At 38.5% G+C, this 21,643-nt stretch overlaps 1 protein-coding gene across 2 annotated transcripts; it reads left to right on the forward strand.

The window, feature by feature from the left end:
* The first annotated feature begins 675 nt into the window (after window positions 1–675).
* Window positions 676–19,988, forward strand: eIF2Bbeta (eukaryotic translation initiation factor 2B subunit beta). 2 transcript variants are annotated; one of them, XM_088233192.1, is made up of 10 exons: window positions 676–908; window positions 1,314–1,400; window positions 2,381–2,510; window positions 3,965–4,098; window positions 5,139–5,295; window positions 7,774–7,869; window positions 8,782–8,880; window positions 9,539–9,645; window positions 17,988–18,077; window positions 19,870–19,988. In XM_088233192.1, exons 1-10 carry the CDS (start codon window positions 838–840, stop codon window positions 19,940–19,942), a joined length of 1,044 nt encoding a protein of 347 aa, XP_088089318.1. In that variant the 5' UTR covers window positions 676–837; the 3' UTR covers window positions 19,943–19,988. The 2 variants fall into 2 exon arrangements, with proteins under 2 accessions (XP_088089318.1, XP_088089328.1); XM_088233202.1 differs by lacking the exon at window positions 7,774–7,869 and having other exon boundaries at window positions 688–908.
* Window positions 19,989–21,643: the final 1,655 nt, after the last annotated feature.

Genomic DNA, 21,643 nt, shown 5'->3' on the forward strand with positions numbered 1-21,643 from the left:
AAATATCACTTAAACTCTAAACTTTATTGTCAAATAAAGAATTTAAAAACAAAAATGTAAAAAGGGGCTAGATTTCTTATTGTCCATGCGCTCTGTAGCTGCAAGACGTTCTGTTATCTAGCTCATACATATCATAATTGTAATATATCATGATTGGAGACGAGGAACTAGAATCCCAACCGTCCATGCGCTCTGCAGCTGCAATACGTGTTGGGATATTTATTTATTGTACAGCGCCCTTGGGGTGATTTTCACAAAAATGGCGCTATATAAATTATTATTATTATTATAAGTCCGTCAAATAAATGAATGAATAAATAAATCCTGGCCACAAATTCTTTAGAGACGCCCTTTCTTCATTTACATTTAAGTCAAGATTGAACTGTCACTATCTAAATATTTAAATTGTTCCTTTATCCTTCTTCTTTCCTTCCCATCCCTCTCTCCTCTCTTCATAGTAAAGTGTTATTTTTTTATACATATATTTATTTTTGTTAATCTTTGTATAAAATTGTAAGATTCAATATGTCCATGTATTTATAATTTTCACAAACTGAACGGTTTGGGTAGGTAGGAAGAAATTGCCTTAAGGCAATATGCCCGCCCTTATATGTATATTTATTGTATATGTATATAAAGTGTCAAATAATATAAAGTAAAATAAATTCTCCCAACATGGCAACACGCGTTTTCTCCAAGTGTCATTCATTCGCCATAACGCCATAACCTCACTTAATGACTTAATATTTACAAATGCTTCGCGAGTGTTCGCGATATGTCACAATTTTATTCGAAGTAATTAGTTTTAATATCCGCCGAGTTTCAAACTGAATTAAAATGCCAGAAATTGACCTGGACGAATCTGTGCTCGAGTCGGTCGTGAAATTCATTTCAGATGTCAAAAACGAGTTAGTACTGAACATATTGGGCAATAAATAGATTTCAATTTACTAATTATTAAATTTCATTATATATTTGTAATTTATTGACGTTTATAAGTGATTCTATGAATCCTATGAGGTGTGTTCACAAAATAACGGGAATTTCAGTTTTATTATTTTTATTTTTCAACAATATTTTGAGTTCCAAATTTTTGTAGACAAGGACTGGATTCGACTCCCTGGGGAGCTGTTTATATTAACATGTTACAACAGAGATGAAGAAAATTTAAGAGTAGGTAATAGAGAAGTCTAGGCACAGATGAATGTTACACAGTGTGTAAAGTGGCCACTTAAACCAGCCATTTACAGGTCTATTAAACTAATAGTATTGATCTATGATTTATATTCAAGTGTTACTTTGTTTCTTTACAGAAAAATAGATGGATCGTACAATGTGGCTGTGGGGACAGTGGCTCTCTTGAAGTCCATGGTTGCTGAGGTCAAGTTCCTTAACGCGGAGTAAGTTTACTGGTTTAATTAATTATTTTTATTTGTGAGTAGGCATCGTCAGCAAATATAGGCATCGTCATCAAATAGTCTCAAGAATGTATGATGTATGCCTGGAGAGCGAATTGGCGATGAACGAAAATAAGTCAAAAGTGATGGTATTTGAAAGGGATAGCGAGGTTACTGACTGCATAATAATTGTAAACAACGAATGTCTCGAGCAAGTAGAAGAATTTATGTATCTGGGAAGCATGTTTTCAAGAGATGGAAGAGTAGAAAAAGATGTTGAAAGAAGAGTGAATGCGGGCAACAAAATGAACGGAGCACTAAGCACAGTAATTTCTAATAAAAATACGTCAATCGAAGCTAAACTGGCAGTGCACAACGGAGTTTTAGTCCAACACCTATGTATGGAAGTGAAACATGGAACTGGCAGAGGAAGGATGAAATCCGAGTGAACGCGGTTGAAATGCGATCTCTTAGACAAATGTGTGGGAAATCAATGTATGACAGGGTTACGAATGATGAAATCAGGCGAGAGTGTAAATCTGAGACAAGTATAATTGATAAGATTAAGAAAGGGTCTCTGAGATGGTTCGGTCACGTAGAACGAATGGACGACGAGAGAATGGTAAAACAAGTATATATGGCAAAAATGAACGGCAACGTTAGACGAGGACGACCGAGGAAGACGTGGCATGATCAGATAAACCAAAATCTTAAGTCTGGTCATGTTAAAAGCAGACAGAACCGAAGGGCATGTATGACAAGATGTATGAATATGGAAGAGGCTAGGATTGTATGCCAGGATAGACGTGTGTGGCGGTCCATTCTCTCTGCCTACCCCTACGGAGAAATGTGTCCTCGGCACCAGTGAGGTCACATTATTTTATTGTTGATCTATGTTTGTTATGAAAATAATGAATAAATAAATAAAGCCACTTTGCGTCATTCCAACCCTGATACGAGGCGATATTATTTTTCCGTCACAGCGAGCTGCTGGAGCAGTTGCGTACAGCCGGGCGTCTGATGTGCCGAGGGCTGCCCCAGGAGGCCGTCACCGGGAACATGGTGCGGAGGATTCTACGCATCGTGCGGGAAGAGCTACACTCGGATGGACAGGTTTAAAAAATTGACATTTGAAGAGCTGGCTTTGTGGCTACCCATCTACGACTTTGTTTTTAACCAACGATGTTTTGAGTATGTCCAAATGCAAATGGTGGCTTCTAAAAAGAATTTCAAGGCTTTTAAAAGTTTTGTAATCATTTCGGCGAATTGATCATGTCCAATCAATTTAATCCCAGTCAGTGAAGAATTCACTTCCCTCTCTTCTCAATCCAATGAAGTACATATTATGTACTTCTGGATTACTTTCTTTCAGCACGAAGATGCTAAGGCTACCAGATTTCAGAGAGCTCCTTCGGGCAGCTTTTCTCGTTTGACAACGAGCAAATTTTCCGTGCATGTGGGCTCCGCCAAGGAGACTTATGTCCTCAGATGCGGTGTGCGGTATGTGGTGGGTAAGCTGTCCAAATGCTAGCAGACTCGCTGGATTTCCTCTAGGGAGTTACTCGCATCCAAATTTCCCAACTAGAAACCTCAGACAAAACTGACTCTTTCATACCGATAACCATAGAACTAACTATGGTTTCCATTCCCCTATGCCCAGAATTCTCCGCTCTGCCAACAAACATCCCAGTCTTGATTGCTTTGATAACAAGTTGTCTTCTTTCAAACGATCGCTGAATCAAATTCAATTATAAACACCTCTCTCCCGCTTCCACTCCCACAAAGTCTACTTTATACCATTGTGGCTTTCTACTTTTCTTTATAATAATTTTCTATTTATAAATATGTCCTTAAAAATGCCCATTGGGCGTATGTATATATAAATAAATAAAATAAAACATTTTTGAGAAAAGTCTAAACATCTACATGGCTTAAGACCTGTCGTTGACGGGTTTAATATTCACCATTCTGCCAATGTTTAAATATCAACACTTCCTCAACTTTTCTCTTCTGTTGACTTTTGTGAAGTAAAAGAGCCATGGGCACGCACTCGCTCTGCATTTTTACTGCTAACAACACCGCGTAAGGCACACCGGAACTGCTCGACGTCGACACGATCGAAACGCGCCAGAATCTCCGCGTCCCTTGTCGGCTTCAGTTCAGTTAGCTTTTTGCCCTCTCTCTTTCTCTCTAAGACTTTCAAATACCCACATAATATAAATCGTGTCTGAGAAGATGCCCGTCATAAAAGTAAAGAAATGTATAGAATGAAATGAAAAGCACAAACTAAAATGTCGACTAATGTTTCCTCATTATATCGAAGATAACACTAGAGTATTTCAAAGTCTCTGTTCTGGTACCTGAGGTGTAAGACTGATCATCTTACCTTCACGTAACAAAAAGTAGCAGTGCCCTATGCACCATTAGGTGCGGAGAGGGAATGATGATGATGATGATTTTGTTTTTTGGAGCAATTTCATTAGCAGGAAAAATTCCACAAGATTCCCGCTGTGCACGTCATGTAAGATTTAAAAAGTTCAATTTTTTCATTATTTTTTTCATTTCAGATGAGTGGGGGAGGGCACTCTCTGCAGGGCCTGGTGCGGCCCTCGGGGGACGAAGGCGCCGTCCCAGCCGCGCCCGCGCTGAGGGAAGCCGTGCTGGACCACATCTCCGAGTTCCTGACCGAATTAGACACTTGGTAACTACATTCATCCCCTGCCATCATCGTGCCATTCCACGGGGCGGAGGGCCACGTCGTTCCGTTCGTTGTCATAAATGCTGAGAAAGTGCCGACCGCCAAGTCAGCCTCGGTAGCTCCTTAGTAGCTGCAGGTGCAGTTCTTTCGCTCGTGCTGCGAGCATGAGCTAACGGTTTTTTTCATGTTTTTAGCAACTAGACTAAAAATATTAGCACTTTTTATTTTAACTATAAATAATTGAAGCAATTGTCTTTGAACATAGAATTATATAATAATAGTCCCTGAATCCGACTAAACTACTCATAAATGAGTAGTTTTACAATTTGGCTATTAATTACACTGTAGACGTCGCTTAGTACGCAACTGCCGATTTAAATGCAACTGCGCCGTGTTGTGTCGTTTGCAAGTGTCAAAATACTGCTGGGACGAAAAGGGAATAGGGTAGGATCTCGCTTCATGTGCAAGTAGCGTATTCACAAATAATATTATTTAAAAACTCGATTATTCTACCGTCTGTCAGATTGCTAAATAAAACGTGGTGGACATTTTGTTAGTAGCAAATGACTTCCCTCGCGTACGTCGTAGACCTTTGTTGCCTCAGGAGGCCTCCGCGGTATATGGCCCAGCCAATCGTATCGTCTCCGCTTGACGACAGTTGTCACCGGAGCTTGCTGCGTCCAATCTCTTTTTACTTAATTCTTCACAAAGGCGAACCACCGCATAATCCAAGATTCTTCTGAGACTCAGTATTTTGCCGTTTTTGGCCCTGGTAAGGCGCCAAGATTCGCATCTGTAGAGGAGAATAGGTGTTATTTTATTTATTTTTTTGCACCACAACAGGCCAGGAGGCCCAATTGCAGTGGTGAATTACATCACCCAGGCTTGAGAAAATACGCATTTTAATTTTTGTGTTCTCACCGGGAATCGAACCCGGAATCGTCTGTGAGTCAAGCGTCTTGACCACTGCACCACGGAGGCCGCCGCAGAGTTTATAAGATGGTAAACGAAAGGTTTATCAAATAGTGTATGTCTTTTTACAGCGGAGACAACATTACCTGCCAAGCGCCGGAACACATACACTCCAACGAGATGATCTTAACTCTGGGGGCGTCCCGTCTGGTGGAGATGTTCCTGAAGAAGGCGGCCGTCAACAGAAAGTTTCACGTCATCATCTCGGAGGGCGCCCCCGGGATCCAAGCAAGTCCTTCTCATTTATTCATTGAACTTTGCGGAGTCCGATTGTCAAATTTTGCTTCACAAACAAACTTGGCTTTTTTTATTTATATCACTACAGAGATAGGTAGAATTTTTGTTTCAAGATTATGGATATTCGAGCGTTTACAGGGCTTATGACCTGTCATAGGTTGGGTTCAAGTGGCCACTTTTATGTAGATACTACAACATTCCCCATTCCGCTTATTAGCGAATATCCATATCGGTGACATTTTTGGTTTTTGTATATATGTCATGAAACAAGGAAAGCTTTCGCTAGCGCGTTTGGAGCGCCATCTATGTATTTGATATTGAGGTTAAGTATTAAATAAATATGTAAATATATATACACATACCAAAAATAATATTGTGTAAACTTGGCTTCGTCAACGGAATATCCTCTGATTTGACTGATGTCCGCACTATCAAAATTCTTCATTGTTCGCCCTCTTCTAGAATATGCCTCCTAGAATAGTGGGCTGGTCTCCATTCTCTGCCAATCGCATAAATCACAGAAGAATTTGTGTATCTGGGAAGCATGTTTTCAAGAGATGGAAGAGTAGAAAAAGATGTTGAAAGGAGAGTGAATGCGGGCAACAAAATGAACGGAGCACTAAGCGGCGTAATTTCTAATAAAAATATGTCAATCGAAGCTAAACTGGCAGTGCACAACGGAGTTTTAGTCAACTTAGAAATGGCAGAGGAAGGATGAAAGCCGAGTGAACGCGGTTGTAATGCGATCTCTTAGACGAATGTGTGAAAAAATCAATGTATGACAGGGTTACGAATGATGAAATCAGGCGAGAGTGTAAATCTGAGTCAAGTATAATTGATAAGATTAAGAAAGGGTCTCTGAGATGGTTCGGTCACGTAGAACGAATGGACGACGAGAGAATGGTAAAACAAGTATATATGGCAAAAATGAACAGCAACGTTAGACGAGGACGACCGAGGAAGACGTGGCACGATCAGATAAACCAAAATCTTAAGTCTGGTCATGTCAAAAGCAGACAGAACCGAAGGGCATGTGTGACAAGATGTATGAATGTGGAAGAGGCTAGGATTGTATGCCAGGATAGACGTGTGTGGCGGTCCATTCTCTCTGCCTACCCCTACGGGGAAATGGCGTGATGGTAGTAGTAGCAGTAGTAGTCGAATCAGTCCAACATCATTCGCTTCGAGAAGTAGCGTGGATGCTCGGACTAGAGAGGTAATTATTCTTACGCCGACATGGAGTCAGTGTTCAATATTTATAGTCTACAAAAACGCGCAACTAATATTGACTATATACGAGGTCTGTTCAGAAAATAACGGGTAAATTTCCAGGTGGATTCATCAACAGTGTGTAATGTGCCCACTTAAACCAGCCAATGACAGGTCATAAGCCCTGTGAATGCCTAGACTTGTATATTATCTTCTCTAAAATGTTCTTCTCTGTTGAATCCAGTCCTTGTCTACAAAAATTTGTATTTAATCATTATTTTTTATCGTACATAAATGTAAGTTAACATATTACAACAGAGATGAAGAACATTTAAGAGAAGGTAATATAGAAGTCCAGGCATCTACAGGGCTTATGAGCTGTCAATGGCTGGTTTAAGTGGCCACTTTACACACTGTGTAACAACATGTCTACAAAAATTTGGACAAACTCAAAATATTGTTGATAAATTACCTGGTCCATGAAGAAGTATAGAAATTGAAAAAATAACATTTTCAGGCGTTGCCTAGTCTAGTATGTAGGTGAAATAATTCAATTGGACGAATCTCACCCGCATAAATAAAGGTTTCAGCTCTTTAACTTCACAGACATCAACAGATGAAAGAATTGAAGGAATATAGATGTCCAAATATAGGCAGAACGGTGAATGTTACACAGTGTGTAAAGTGGCCACTCAAACCAGCCATTGACAGGTCATAAGCCCCGTAGATGCCTGGACTTCTATATTACCTTCTCTTAAATGTTCTTCATCTCTGTTGTAATATGTTAATATAAACAGCTCCCCAGGGAGTTGAATCCAGTCCTTGTCTACAAAAATTTGGACAAACTCAAAATATTGTTGATAAATTACCTGGTCCATGAAGAAGTATAGAAATTGAAAAAATAATATTTTCAGGCGTTGCCTAGTCTAGTATGTAGGTGAAATAATTCAATTGGACGAATCTCACCCGCATAAATAAAGGTTTCAGCTCTTTAACTTCACAAACATCAACAGATGAAAGAATTGAAGGAATATAGATGTCCAAATATAGGCAGAACGGTGAATGTTACACAGTGTGTAAAGTGGCCACTCAAACCAGCCATTGACAGGTCATAAGCCCCGTAGATGCCTGGACTTCTATATTACCTTCTCTTAAATGTTCTTCATCTCTGTTGTAATATGTTAATATAAACAGCTCCCCAGGGAGTTGAATCCACTCCTTGTCTACAAAAATTTGTATCAAAAATGGACTTTGTTCCAGGCTCACAAGATGGCGGCTAATCTCGCAGAATCTAAAATCGAAACGACTCTGATCGCGGACAGCGCCATATTCGCCGTGATGTCCCGCGTCAACAAGGTATGAGGTGTATGAGCGCAGAGGAAGCGAGGTCCGCGTGCGCCGCGGGACAAGAGAGTAAAATGAGGTGTTAACATCGGACCAGGTCAGATAGGAAATCGGGACAACAAGAGGCGTAATCCATTTTCATCGTTCTTTAAGTCACATCTCAGTAAAAGGAAACAGTTTGTAGGGGTAAATAATTCCATCTCAAACAGCATTAATGTATCTTCAAGTGTACCACAGGGTGCTCACCTTGCTCCTTTGCTGTTCAATCTGTTCATCGATGATCTAAAAAATGTTTTTCTAACTTCATTAATTTGGCCGTTTGCTGACGACACTAAGATCCTCGAACAGATTGACAGCCCTTCTGACTGTTCACTGATCTGATTTACTGAGGATTGATGATTGATTTACTTCCAGGAGCCGTCTGCAGCACATGGCTGATCCGACCGTATTGCCTCCGCTTGATAACAGCTGTCGGCGGAGTTTTCTGCGTCCGATTCTTCTGCGACACCTATTCTCAAAACCCAGAATTTTGCCGTTTTGGGTCCCAGGGAGGTGCCACGATTCGCATCCGTAGAGAAGAATAGGTGTTATGCAGGCGGCATTTGGTTGTTACTGAGTAAATATCCGATCTCCAGACAGCCTTCATACTGTTGAATGTGGCGCCTGCTACTCCTAGCCGCACTCCCAGTGCTTTTTGAAAGCTGCTATTTTCCGTAACATACCTTCTCCCGGGTATTTGAAACTCTCGACCCTTTCAATGACTTGATTTGACAGAGTGGATTCTGGGCATTGAGGCATGAAGTGTTTTGCGATATTGATTTTAAAACCCACACATGGGGAGTACCTATTTAAGTTATCTACGGTGGTCTGAAGACCCCTGAAAAAAATAACGTGGTAATAAATGAATCATATTGGTATTTTTAGGTTATGCTGGGCACGCAAACCGTTCTGGCCGGCGGAGGCCTCCGAGCCGCCGTGGGCGCCCACACGGTCGCGCTGGCGGCCAAGCACTACAGCGTCCCGGTAACTATCCGCTTTCAGTTATCATTTGGCTCTGCGCATCTCCGGTTGATTACCAAAGTATAATAAGATAAAAAGTAAATACAAAATCGGAATACCAAAATTTAAAACAGAAGTGTGTACGTAATTAATAGGCACAAAGCCTTTTAAAATATAAATATATCTTAACAAATCTATATCTGTGACGTGACGCTAATACAGCAAGAAATCTGTATAAGAGAGAGTACGAAGATCGAATTCGTAACAAGGAAGACAGAGACGCTGTTCTGTGGCCAGCGAATGTGTGAAACAGATTCAGTCGATTATTGACAGTGACGGGGGACGCACAAATGTAATATGACCGGCGTATTTATGATTTTTTTATTTATTTTGCTACAAAAGGGCTAAATTATTCGACAGTATATCTTTATGTTTTCTTTCAAGTGTCTGAACTTGAGAATATGCCGTCTTTTGCTTGTGGTAACACGATGTTACATCACCGCGTGCAAAGGCATTATTTACCACAGTCTTTTAAGCACAATCTAAAAAGCCTAAATAAGTTCATGGATATAGTATATGTAAACGAGTGTAATTTTGAATGAATTAAAAAGTATATATGAAAGAAAAATCATCGTCATTATTCCTTTTCCGTCTGTTTGAACTCTCGGGCATCTGATTGCAGGTGATCATATTGTGTCCGCTGTACAAGCTGTGCCCCCAGCACCTCTGCAACTACGAGCAGGAGAACTTCAATACCCTGGCCAGTCCGGAAGGAGCCCTCCCATACAGGTTCCCGCTTATTAAACAATGTTTGAGAATGTCCAAATGCTTGCAGACTGGCTGGATTTTCTCCCTAGGGAGTTGTTCATATTTAAATTTATTTCAACAGAGAGGGAAAACATTTTGAGCGTCATAAGCCCTGTAAATGCCTAGACTTCCATATTCCCTTCTCAAAACGTTTTCCCTCTCTGTTGAAATAAATTTAAATATGAACAACTCCCTAGGGAGAAGATCCAGTCAGTCTGCAAGCATTTGGACATAATCAAACATTGATGAATTACTACCTGGTAAAAGAAGAAGTATAACAAATGGAAAATTGTTTTCAGGCGTTGCCTAGTAGGTGATTTGGTTCAGCCGGATGAATCTCACCAACATCATAAAGGTTTCGGCTCCTTTACTTCGCAAAGGTCAACAGATGAAAGAGTTGAGGAAATGTGGATGTTCAAACATGGGCAGAATGGTGAATGTTACACGGTGTGTAAAGTGGCCACTTAAACCAGCCAATGACAGGTCATAAGCCCTGTAAATGCCTAGGCTTCCATATTCCCTTCTCAAAACGTTTTTCCTCTCTGTTGAAATAAATTTAAATATTCTACTTATTAACTCACTAGATACAAACGTGACATAGACTGTATCAATTTTTGACCCAAAACTTATTAATAAATCCATAATATGCTCCTTGGTTTCGCGAGTGTTTGATGGGATACCCATCCTGTGATCTCCCAACTTTCAATGTTTGCTATTCTCCTAGTCTCTATGGCCCCAACAATTTTCCATATCCATAGCAACCAACATCAACAATTACACATTTTTCTCTTCTTGATAATTTCTGCCAGCTACCACATGTCCATAATTTTATCCGCCCGCATCTGCTCGTCCTGTAATCATCTGCCCGCATCTGAACATTTTTACATCATCTGACCGCCGCTCCGCCAAATTCATCTTTATATTTTGCAAATAACTGTAGTGAAAGTGCCGTGTTCATCAATAAAGGAAAAATCTACCCAGAAGCCAGGACTTGGAGATATCATCCGGATTCCTGGCCCTGATCCTCCCCTGTCTTCCTAAAGGTAGGATTTTTGTCTACTGAGGGTTGTTAAGCCGCATACTGTTCGATTCTGCGTTTTCCATCTCCGCGCAACGCATCTTTTATTTCCCCGCAAACGGATTCGGTCAAATAATATCCACACAAAATTAAAATCGCCACCCCACACCTATCCGTGTTCTATCCCCACACCTATTCTATTTAGAATTCGCCTTTTGCGATTTAAATAAATTTGTAATAGCGGACAATAAAATTATTTTCTCCATAACTGACAATGTGAGCTAGCGGACATAATCGGCTGCATAACAGCCAACAATCTATTATGGTGTACTCGAACTAGAGAAAATCTATATGTAATAACGCCGACTAACCTTGGTGTTGAGTCTTCTTCCTTGTCGGCGATCAGCTCACGCGCTATCAGGGAAACTGGTGGCCGGGAAAACTGCAAGCACACAATTGTCTGGAGTCCGGAGGCGGCGCGGCGGACGACGATCAATGGCGATGGATGATAAAATGTTTGCGGCGTTGTGCGAGTTACAGCGTTAAGTTATATTAACTTTCACGGCGAAATAGCGAAAGATACTTTTCCACAGTTAGAAAAGCGTGCGAACATTAGTCGTTGAAAAAGCAAAGAGAGGCGCGGAGGAAAAGCAGTGTTGCCAACAAAAAAAAATGTCATGTCAGGCGTGGCATCCTCACAAAACCAAAATTAGCCAGTATCTATTTACATGCTGGCTAAAATACATTGTAACAAATTATCGGCTCAACCACCTATCATGCGTCGTTTTACCACACATTCGCCTGAGGGATCGCATTTCGACAGTATTCAACCTACTTTCATAACTATTTTTCCAATACCATACTTCACCCCCATACCACCAGAACTCCGTTGTGAACGGCTAGTTTAGCCTCCTGCGATAAACATTTGTTTGCCAAAGTAGATTTCAGTGCACCGTTCACCCTGTTCCCGGCACCCATCCTCCTTTCCATCCCTAGTAAACATATTCTCCTACCTGATCTAACCTAACCTATAGTTCTTAAAATATTGCTTGATTAGAATGACATTTGTCAGCAAGAAAGACGACATAACTTTGTAGTGACGTCTAAGGAGTGGTTTATATTGACACACCAAAAATCATTCGTATCTGGCGTGTTATTATTTTTTTAATACGATGCTTGACATATAAATCAACATAATTATATAAAAATATGCAAAATTATGCAAAAATCTTAGAAATGGGACAAATTGATCAATGTAAATCTATCAAATATGCAAATACTTGATACTGTGCTATCAGTTTGCAGATGATACGGCAATTGTTGCTATTGGAGACTCACAAATAGACGCGCAGCAAAAACTGCAATCGGATTTTAATCAAGTTTTAAGATGGTCACATGATTATAGCCTAACAATAAATATAAAAAAAACGAAAGCGTTACACATTACGTCCCCATATAATAGACCAAAAGAAGATTTGTTAATATATGCACACACTCACGAATGCTTGCATATCAATCTGCAAGACTGCAAATGCACAAAAATAGATCACGTATCAAATTATAAGTATTTAGGTATTATTATAGATTCCACTTTTAATTGGGAAGAACAGATAAAAACAGTTTGCAATAAGCTAAGAGTTTGCTTACTTAACATGTACCATTTAAAACCATACATACCATACCCAGTGCTGAGACTAGTTTACTTGGGGCTAGTTGACCCAATTATTCAATATGGATTAAGAATATGGGGATTAAGTTTTAAATCTTATACGGATAGAGTCTTGAGCTTACAGGTACAAATTTTAAAAATTATCGTACCTGTAAAAATAAAGAATGAGGCAAAAGACAACAATAAAATATTATTTGATTTTGTTAACGTTTTGCCAATTAACAAACAGTGTCAATATAAGATAATGACAGATCACTTCCTCGATTGCAATTTCAAATCCAAAATAAACCACCAGATCATGACCCGACAAGTATCGGCACAGCAGCTGATGGTACCACGACAAAAAAACTACTATGGTGACAGAACAATGGGTAGTGTAGTACCAAAACTGTACAATTTAATACCAGCCAAAAATCGTGAAGAAAAAAACCTAATTTCATTTAAAAAAATAGTCAAAAAATTATTAAACAGCAAGTGAAACTTAAGTGTATAAATATATCTTATTCTTTAATTATTATTAAACTATGTACTTACTTATAAATTTAAAAAAAAATAATGTAATGTAACCCGCAGACAAGCTTCGGCTTTGCGGGAACAAAAATACAATTTTGTATGTTATTTACTTGTTAAAATGAATAAAACTTAATAAAAAAAAAAAAAAATAAAAAAAATAAAAAAAAAAAAAAAAAATCAATTTGTTGCTGTTCATGAAAAAAGTACTTAATGTCTAAATTTTTTTAGTAAATAATTGTCTTAAACACACTATAATAGGCTTGATTTTGAGTTTTTATATCAATTTTCGGAAACAGAGTTTCATGTTTGCATTAAAAACTGATAAAACCATTTGATCGGTACATGATCAGTGATCAGTAATTTCTCATCACTAGTGACATTAGTTTGGCAGCTGTCATTTTAATCAATATTTTAAGGACTATAGTTTCATCTTTATTTTTCCAATTTCATAGTTCGCTCCTACACATTCACATTGGAGTTCTAGTTCCAACTCTAGTTGGCGTAGAACTCCATTGTGAACTGCTAGTTGCTTTTCCTCCTGCGATAAACGTTTGTTTGCCAAATAAGTAAACTTTTATTTTTTAAATTTAACTCGAATCGGAGCATTCATAAAATCGCGGATTCTGACATTCCCAGTGCATCACAATGGCGCCCAACGTGGGGCTTATGCATCACAATGGCGCCCAACATGGAGCTTTTGCATCCCCTTTAACTCTGCATGCAATTTATGTATTTTTTTGTAAATACTACTTTTACCTGCGGTGACGGAAAATTAGTATTTGTATGTTGGTGTAGTGAGTGTCCTGACAAAGAGACGGGTACGTCTCGTACCTGGTAGACATAAAAACGTCTGTAAGTGGTTTTATACTAATATTTACCAACATTACTTGCGATATATCAAGTCTTGTATAAATATATATATATATTTGGATAATTTATAAAGCGCCATTTTTGTGAAAATCACCTCAAGCGCGCTGTACAGTAAATAAATATCCCAGCACGTCTTGCAGCTGCGGAGCGCTTAGACTGGTGGGATTCTAGTTCCTCGTATCTAATGATGGTATATTACAATTATGACATGTAAGAGCTAGATTACAGCACGTCTTGCAGCTGCAGAGCGCATGGGCAGTAACAAATCTAGCCCCTCCTTTCATTTTTTATTTGACAATGAAGTTTAGAGTTTAAGTGAAATTTAAAAAAATGAAAAAACAAATTTATAAAAATAGAAGTTAGATAACGACAAGTCTTGCTGCTCTTGAGCTCATGGACGGTTGGATTCTAGACCCCATTTACTAAATTTAGATATTTGATAGTTGATAACATTTACCTATTGAAGCTAGATTACTAATCGTCTTGCAGCTACAAAGTGCATGGACGAGTGAAATTCTAGCAACTTAAAATTATCAATAAATTTACAAAAATTAATATTGAGCATAATAGTAAATTTGTAAAGTATCCATGCTAAAAAGTAAACAATAAAAAAACTAAACAGATAAAGCACCGTTTCAACACTATGAATAACAAAACAGATAAAAATATCCTTCGGGTAGCTTTCGTAGATTTTGGGTAGTCACTGTCGCAGAGTCGAACATGTGGCAAACACAGGTTGTTTGCTAAATTCCTGGAAGATGGCCCGGCCCATGTGTAGTTGCCGAGGGGGGAAAGATGCCTATTGTTCCAATGCCTTTTCAGTCATATATTGTCGCGGAGCCTTTTAGGCTTCCATATGTGGAGAGACTGGAAACTCTCGGTCTCACGTCGCTGCGGGAACGGCGAGAAAGAGGTGACCCGATGGAGACATACGAGATGCTCGACGGTCACTATAGCTGCCCAAATCTGGATCCCATGTTTGAGCTTAAACGAGACGCTCGTCTTCGAGGCCACAGTCGCAGGCTGGAGAAAACGAGATTTAATCTAAATCCACGGAAGCACTTCTCGAGTGACAGGGTTGCCGACGGTTGGAATAAGCTGCCACAAGAGCTGGTCTCAATGTGTAGTCTCAGTGGGTTCAAAAATGGACTAGATTTGTTTGGGAAAAGTTAAAGTGCGCCAACAACTAATTTTGGTTAGTTAACATATTACAACAGAGATGAAGAACATTTAAGAGAAGGTAATATAGAAGTCCAGGCATCTACAGGGCTTATGAACAGTCAATGGCCATTTAAAACCGTTTATTCATCAGCTTTTGACGCGAAAGTACCTAAATTTTGCTACTTAGTACACTACACCCATAATTAATAAATAACAACAGTGCTACTAAAAGTGAACTGACATTTATTGATAAATACGTCATATTTCAAATATCTGCCTTCTAATAATATATAAAATGATAAATCAAACCGCTCATACACGCGTTTGTGTAATATTCATGTAAAAAAGTGAATTGAACAGGAATGTTGCGTCTCATAAAACGAAATAATACGGACCAAAATGGACACCGAGTCGTTGGAACAAAAGGCATAATAGTACTACACACGTGCGTTTCCAGACATTATCTAGCAGCCAGCGGGCCACATGGCGACGGTATCTACCCACTGTCTACAAAAGCTTCTCTTTCTTCTTCAGTGGGTTAAAAAATGGACTTTTCTCAAACAAATCTTGTTTGAGAAAAGTTAAAGTGCGCCAACAACTAATTTTGGTTAATTAACATACTACAACAGAGATGAAGAACATTTAGGAAAAGGTAATATGGAAGTCTAGGCATCTACAGGGCTTATGACCTGTCAATGGCTGGTTTAAGTGGCCACTTTACACACTGTGTAACATTCACCATTCTGCCTATATTTGAACATCTATATTCCTTCAATTCTTTCATCTGTTGATGTTTGTGAAGTTAAAGAGCTGAAACCTTTATTTATGCAGGTGAGATTCATCTAATTGAATTATTTCACCTACATACTAGACTAGGCAACGCCTGAAAATGTTATTTTTTCAATTTCTATACTTCTTCATGGACCAGGTAATTTATCAACAATATTTTGAGTTTGTCCAAATTTTTGTTGAGTTGAATTCTTGTCTACAAAAATTTGGACAAACTCAAAAAAATTTGGTCAACATAAATTTAAGCATATCGGCTTGAAGCTGCTTGCTCTGAATTAATATAATAATAAAATGGAAAATCTTTTTAGTCCCAACACTTACTCGTATGTATGGAAGTGAAACATGGAATTGGCAGAGGATGAAAGCAGAGTGAACGTGGTCGAAAGGGGATCTCTTAGACGAATGTATGAAAAGTCAATATATGACAGCGGTTACGAACGATGAAATTAGGCGAGTGTAAATCTGAGTCAGGTATAATTGATAAGATAAAGGAAGAGTCTCCGAGATCTGAGATCCTGGGGGATCTTCGTGGGCACCATATGCTCCAACCAGGGAATGATGAATGACGACATGCAGGTACAAATTGTGAAAAAAAAAATTGCTTACCTATAAAAAAAGACACCATTTGCCACTGCTGGAGGCCAACTGACAAATTAAAACTCGTTTGAACTCGACACTGACTGTCTCAATGGATCATGCTATTGGACTTGTTCACTCACCATATTTGTACCACACCTCGTACAGGATATAAATGCCTAAAATATTTTTTTCACAACAACAACAAACCATTACGCCGTTTCATCAAAGGATAGAACGCCGCATCACTCTATCTTTGCATACATATCTCGCTTTCCTTACATTCATACATTTTCTCATGCACGCACGCCGATTATTCCTACTCTCGCCATGTCCACCTTCAAGAATTTGTTGGAATCGGTCATGCCATGTCTTTCTCGGTCCTCCTCTATTTCTGCATCCATCGACATTCGCATTGTAAATATTCTTAGCCGTTCTTTCGCTTTCCATTTGCTCTACATGTCCAAACCAGCGCAGAGCTCCTTTCTCGATTTCGACGATAACGCTTGTCTCAGCCTTACATAATGTATATTTGTCCGTCTATCGTACATAGTTTTACCACACATTCGCCTGAGAGATCGCATTTCGACAGCATTCAGCCTACTTTCATCCCTGTCTTACCAAGTCCATACTTACTTGGGACCAGGACTCCGTTGAGAACTGGTAATTTTGCCTCTTGCCACAAACATTAATTTGCCAAGGTTGATTCGAGTGCACCGTTCACCCTGTTCCCGGCACTCATTCTCGTTTTCATCCCTAGTAAACATACTTTCCAGATACACAAATTCCTCTACCAGTTTAAGTATAACCCCATTCACAGTGATTTCACATTTAGTCATACTTTCATCTCTTGCAAAAACCACCACATTGGATGTATCGACGTTCGTCAGCAAATGGCTTCCCTCGCATACAGCGTAGACCTTTGTTACCAAGAATTGCAGTTCCTCTTTGTTGTAAGCAAGAAGCGCGGCATCGTCAGCATACAAAAGACAATTGACATTGAAATCACCCATTTTTGCTCCCATTCTTAAGCCTTTCAGTTCTTTCATGCAGTTATCGATACACACGTTGAACAGCCATGGCGACATCACACATCCCTGCTTAACTCGTTTATGAACAATGTTTGATTATGTCCAAATGCTTGCAGACTGGCTGGATTTCCTCCCTAGGGAGTTGTTCGTATTTAAATTTATTTCAACAGAGAGGGAAAAAGTTTTCGAGAAGGGAATATGGAAGTCTACGCATTCACAGGGCTTATGACCTGTCATTGGCTGGTTTAAGTGGCCACTTTACGCACTGTGTAACATTCACCATTCAAAACTTTTTCCCTCTCTGTTGAAATAAATTTAAATCGTTTCTGAATGTCAAACCACGATGTGTATGATCCATTTACCTTAACACACGCTGTGCTGTCCTTATACAGAGAAGCAATAGCTCGTGTCAGATTTCCGCTCACTCCATACTCCGTAATATATATAAGAATTAACATATTACAACAGAGATGAAGAACATTTAAGAGAAGGTAATATAGAAGTCCTTTTCCCTCTCTGTTGAAATAAATTTAAATCGTTTATGAATGTCAAACCACGATGTGTATGATCCATTTACCCTAACACACGCTGTGCTGTCCTTATACAGAGAAGCAATAGCTCGTGTCAGATTTCCGCTCACTCCATACTCCGTAATAGATATAAGAATTGTCTAATATTTGTATTTAATCTCTTTCAGTATCGGACCTTTGGCGCACAGAAGTCACGCCTACTGTCCCCTTTATGACTATGTCCCTCCAGATCTGGTCACATTATTCATAACCAATTTGTGAGTTTATTTATTCATCTTTATTTATATAATAAACTCCTAAGCGGCTTGACCGACTTACGTGCGGTTTTTTGCATAATAATGAAGTTTGCACTGCGCATGTTTATAGATCTTAAAATCTTTTATCCAATCTGAAAAAAAGCTAGGAGCAAAACCGTTTTATTCATCGACCTACCAGGGATGCATATACTTAAAAAAATGGGAAGATTTTATTTTTTTGAATATAAAAAAGTTTGAATATGAATGTTTACAAACAGCATTTGTTTTTTATGGATCCCAATCAGATTCTTTCATTAAATTTCTTAATTTTCACTAGATTTTGGGTAATACTAAAAAAATATTAACTGACATTCGATACATTTTTGACAATCGCAATCTTAAATAAAGTGCACCCCTGGTGTTAGAAGAGCAGAATTTTACATTTGCAAAATGAATTCTGTATTAAAAAAATATTTATATTATGTTTTGTAATTCAAACATTAAAAAGTACATAAGTACCTAGGTACTTACTTATCAATGAAAAGTATTTTTTTTAATCCTGACTGTTTTTGCACGCTTTCGCGACACAATCAGGCATATTTATTTTAATTTCTTTTGGTTCCGAATTAAATGTCAAGCTCGCGTCAAAACCCGGCTGGCGGTTAAAGAATGACTAAATTCGCGTTGGACATGAGTTGAGTGTCATAATTTTAGAGGGCTCGGGGTAAAACGTGGTCTGACATTTCTTCATTAACACGTATTTCCGTATTTTCTCCATGGTTATGGGACAAAAGCAGTGATTTTGCTCGATTTTGATTTGAGCGCGACGAGGATTCTTAGCCAATCATATGAGGAAATAAAACGAAAAACGAACCCTTATGACAAATATATAAATAGGTAAAAATAAATAACGTGTGTTCTTATGTCTTAGTTAATTTATATTTTATATATATATATATATATTTCTTCTGGTCGCGTGTATGTCGCCAAGACGAAAATCGCCGAGCACGCCGTCCACGTCTAACTTTAGCGGCTCCCACAGACCAAAGGAAACAATGAATACAGGTGAAAATTTTAGCATACTTCAGAGGCATGTATACCAACACAACATAACAATCGGACTCTCAAAACCTGCAAAATCAAAAAATTGCCGTTATTTTCTGAACAGACCTCGTATTTCAAAACAATAAAATACAAGGAGTTCAGGATTCTGAGGATATATAGAAATGTTTCAGGGGTTTCTTCGTTTTGAATTACTGTTTTTCTTTTGTTGAACCAACTCTTGTGATGATTTGAGTTGTCTTCATAAACTTTCAATGTATCTATAGAGTTGACTAAGTCAGGCAAGACTGAACGATCGATGAACTTGTAGGAACAAGTAGTTGAGGGTTGGTTGGAGCTCCTACCCCAGTTAGAGATCGACAGAGAAGACACGAGGTTGCTGTTTAATGCGTATTTATAACATGGCGAATAAGATACAGCACTTGGTTGTGTAGCGCGAGCGTAGCGGCGATGATGGGTTGAAGAGACTGCACCATGCTGGAACTGAGCGAATTGAACTCGTTGATGACGTTCCTTTGTAGTTCATTTCTTCGTGGTAGGGACGATGTGAATGTACTGCAGAACAATGCTCCCGGTTAAACGTGCAATACTATAAGAGTTGCATTATACGAATGTATTGGATTCGATAGAAAATTATGACATTGCATCGTCGGTCATTAGTCTACTTCAGAACTAATTTAACACGTGTGTGTCATCAATTATGGACTATGGACCCTACAAAATTAATCGATTAAAATTTGCTTTGTTTCAGGGGAGGCAACGCCCCATCGTACGTGTATCGTCTTCTCTCCGAACTCTACCACCCGGACGATTACGACTTATAAGACCGAAACTATTTTGTAAAATAAATAAATTATGTTTTCAAGCAAACTACTCTGTTATTTATTTACTCAATGGGCAATTATCATGGATTTTTTATAAGCTTTAAAATTAATTCTTATTAAAATCTGTTAAGAAATAAGGGAGACTTAAAGGATTAAATTCTAGTCATTTGAATGGTGCCAAAAACAAACAATTCGTGACGTCATCGAGTATGACGTCTTCGGATGTTTTGTGACGTCATCGGATTTTTTTTCATCAATGTCTATGGATTTTATAGAGTATTGTTAGATAGCTTCCTTTTTCTATGTGTCGTTTGTTTACATTTACGGCGTCCTGTCACTTATCAAACGCTACGAGTTGTGATTTATAATTTTCATGGTAAATTGATAGTATAATTTATCATTATCATAGTAAATTAATGTTTAGAAGAGGTTTGGAACCATAAAATAATGAAAGATATTCGAGATGTAAGATGTAATCCGTTTTCACTTTCATCTGTCAGTGCCGGGAACTGGAGTGTGGAGTGGGTAAGGGGGGGGGGGGGCTTTAGATAATATGCATAGACAACTCTCTTTATATTTGTATCTGTGGCCTGTGACATTACCAACATTAAAATGAATGCATTACTCGTGAACTTCTGTGACAAAATTTATTACCAACTTACGAAACGATCTTTTTCGAAAGATCTTATTTTCCAAACGAAAATTATGAATGAAAATATTCATTATAAGGGCTTATATAAACACTAGGAGAATCTTTGAAAAATCTTTAATTTGTAGAGTAGGTTAAATCCGATATTCCCCTTAGTGGTAATTCCCTATTGTACAAGTAATATGGCTATTTTTTCTGTGGTTCTGTGAAAATCAACTCAAATAACAATTAATGTTAACCACGCGATATACGTAGCTTTATTTCTACACTATTTTAATACAATACTTGTACAAAAGTCTATTAAAAATACCACAATGATATTCGGCGGATATTTCCATTATGATTGAAATGTCAACACTGAGCACTGGCCGATTCCTTTTAAAACGAATAATGACAAAAGCGGACACTTCGAACGCCACATGTCCTATGTGATACGTAATACGTCAACGGTATCCTATCGAAGAAAAATAGCCCTTCGGAAATAATGCTCGAAATACTAGTTTCCAAATTGAGAATCTTCAAAACATATTTGTAATCTGCGAGCTTGTTTTAGTACTAAAAAAACGCGGGCCAAAAGCTCGAGGTTCAAATCCCACTCGACCTCTACTCGATTTCCATTTTCCCAGCTCGAGTTATTTACGACTTTCATGAAATTGTCTGAAAATTTAAATATTTGAGTAAATAATAAGAACTCGAGTATTTCTCCTTCTTGAAAATATAAAAAAACACCACCTTGCCCGAACATACACTAAAATTAGATTAATAATATTTAGGGATATGTTGGAGAATCTTTGGGGGTGGCGGTTAGGAAAGGGATGGGCTAGGAGGTTGAAAATTGCACTATAGATTTATTTTCAAATCTGAAATTTTTAATGTGGGGTTCGCATCCGCTTTGTGTAGAGTGGCCACTTAAACCAGCCAATGACAGGTCATAAGCCCTGTAGAGGCCTAGACTTCTATATTACCATCTCTAAAATGTTCTTCATCTCTGATGTAATATGTTAATAAGTCATCATCAACATCAACATTCCCTTTCCACACACAATAGTGCA

This window comes from Micrasema longulum, unplaced genomic scaffold, assembly GCF_059751315.1.
Source record: "Micrasema longulum isolate JH-2025_06_02 unplaced genomic scaffold, ASM5975131v1 h1tg000079l, whole genome shotgun sequence".
Taxonomy (NCBI): Eukaryota; Metazoa; Arthropoda; class Insecta; order Trichoptera; family Brachycentridae; genus Micrasema; species Micrasema longulum.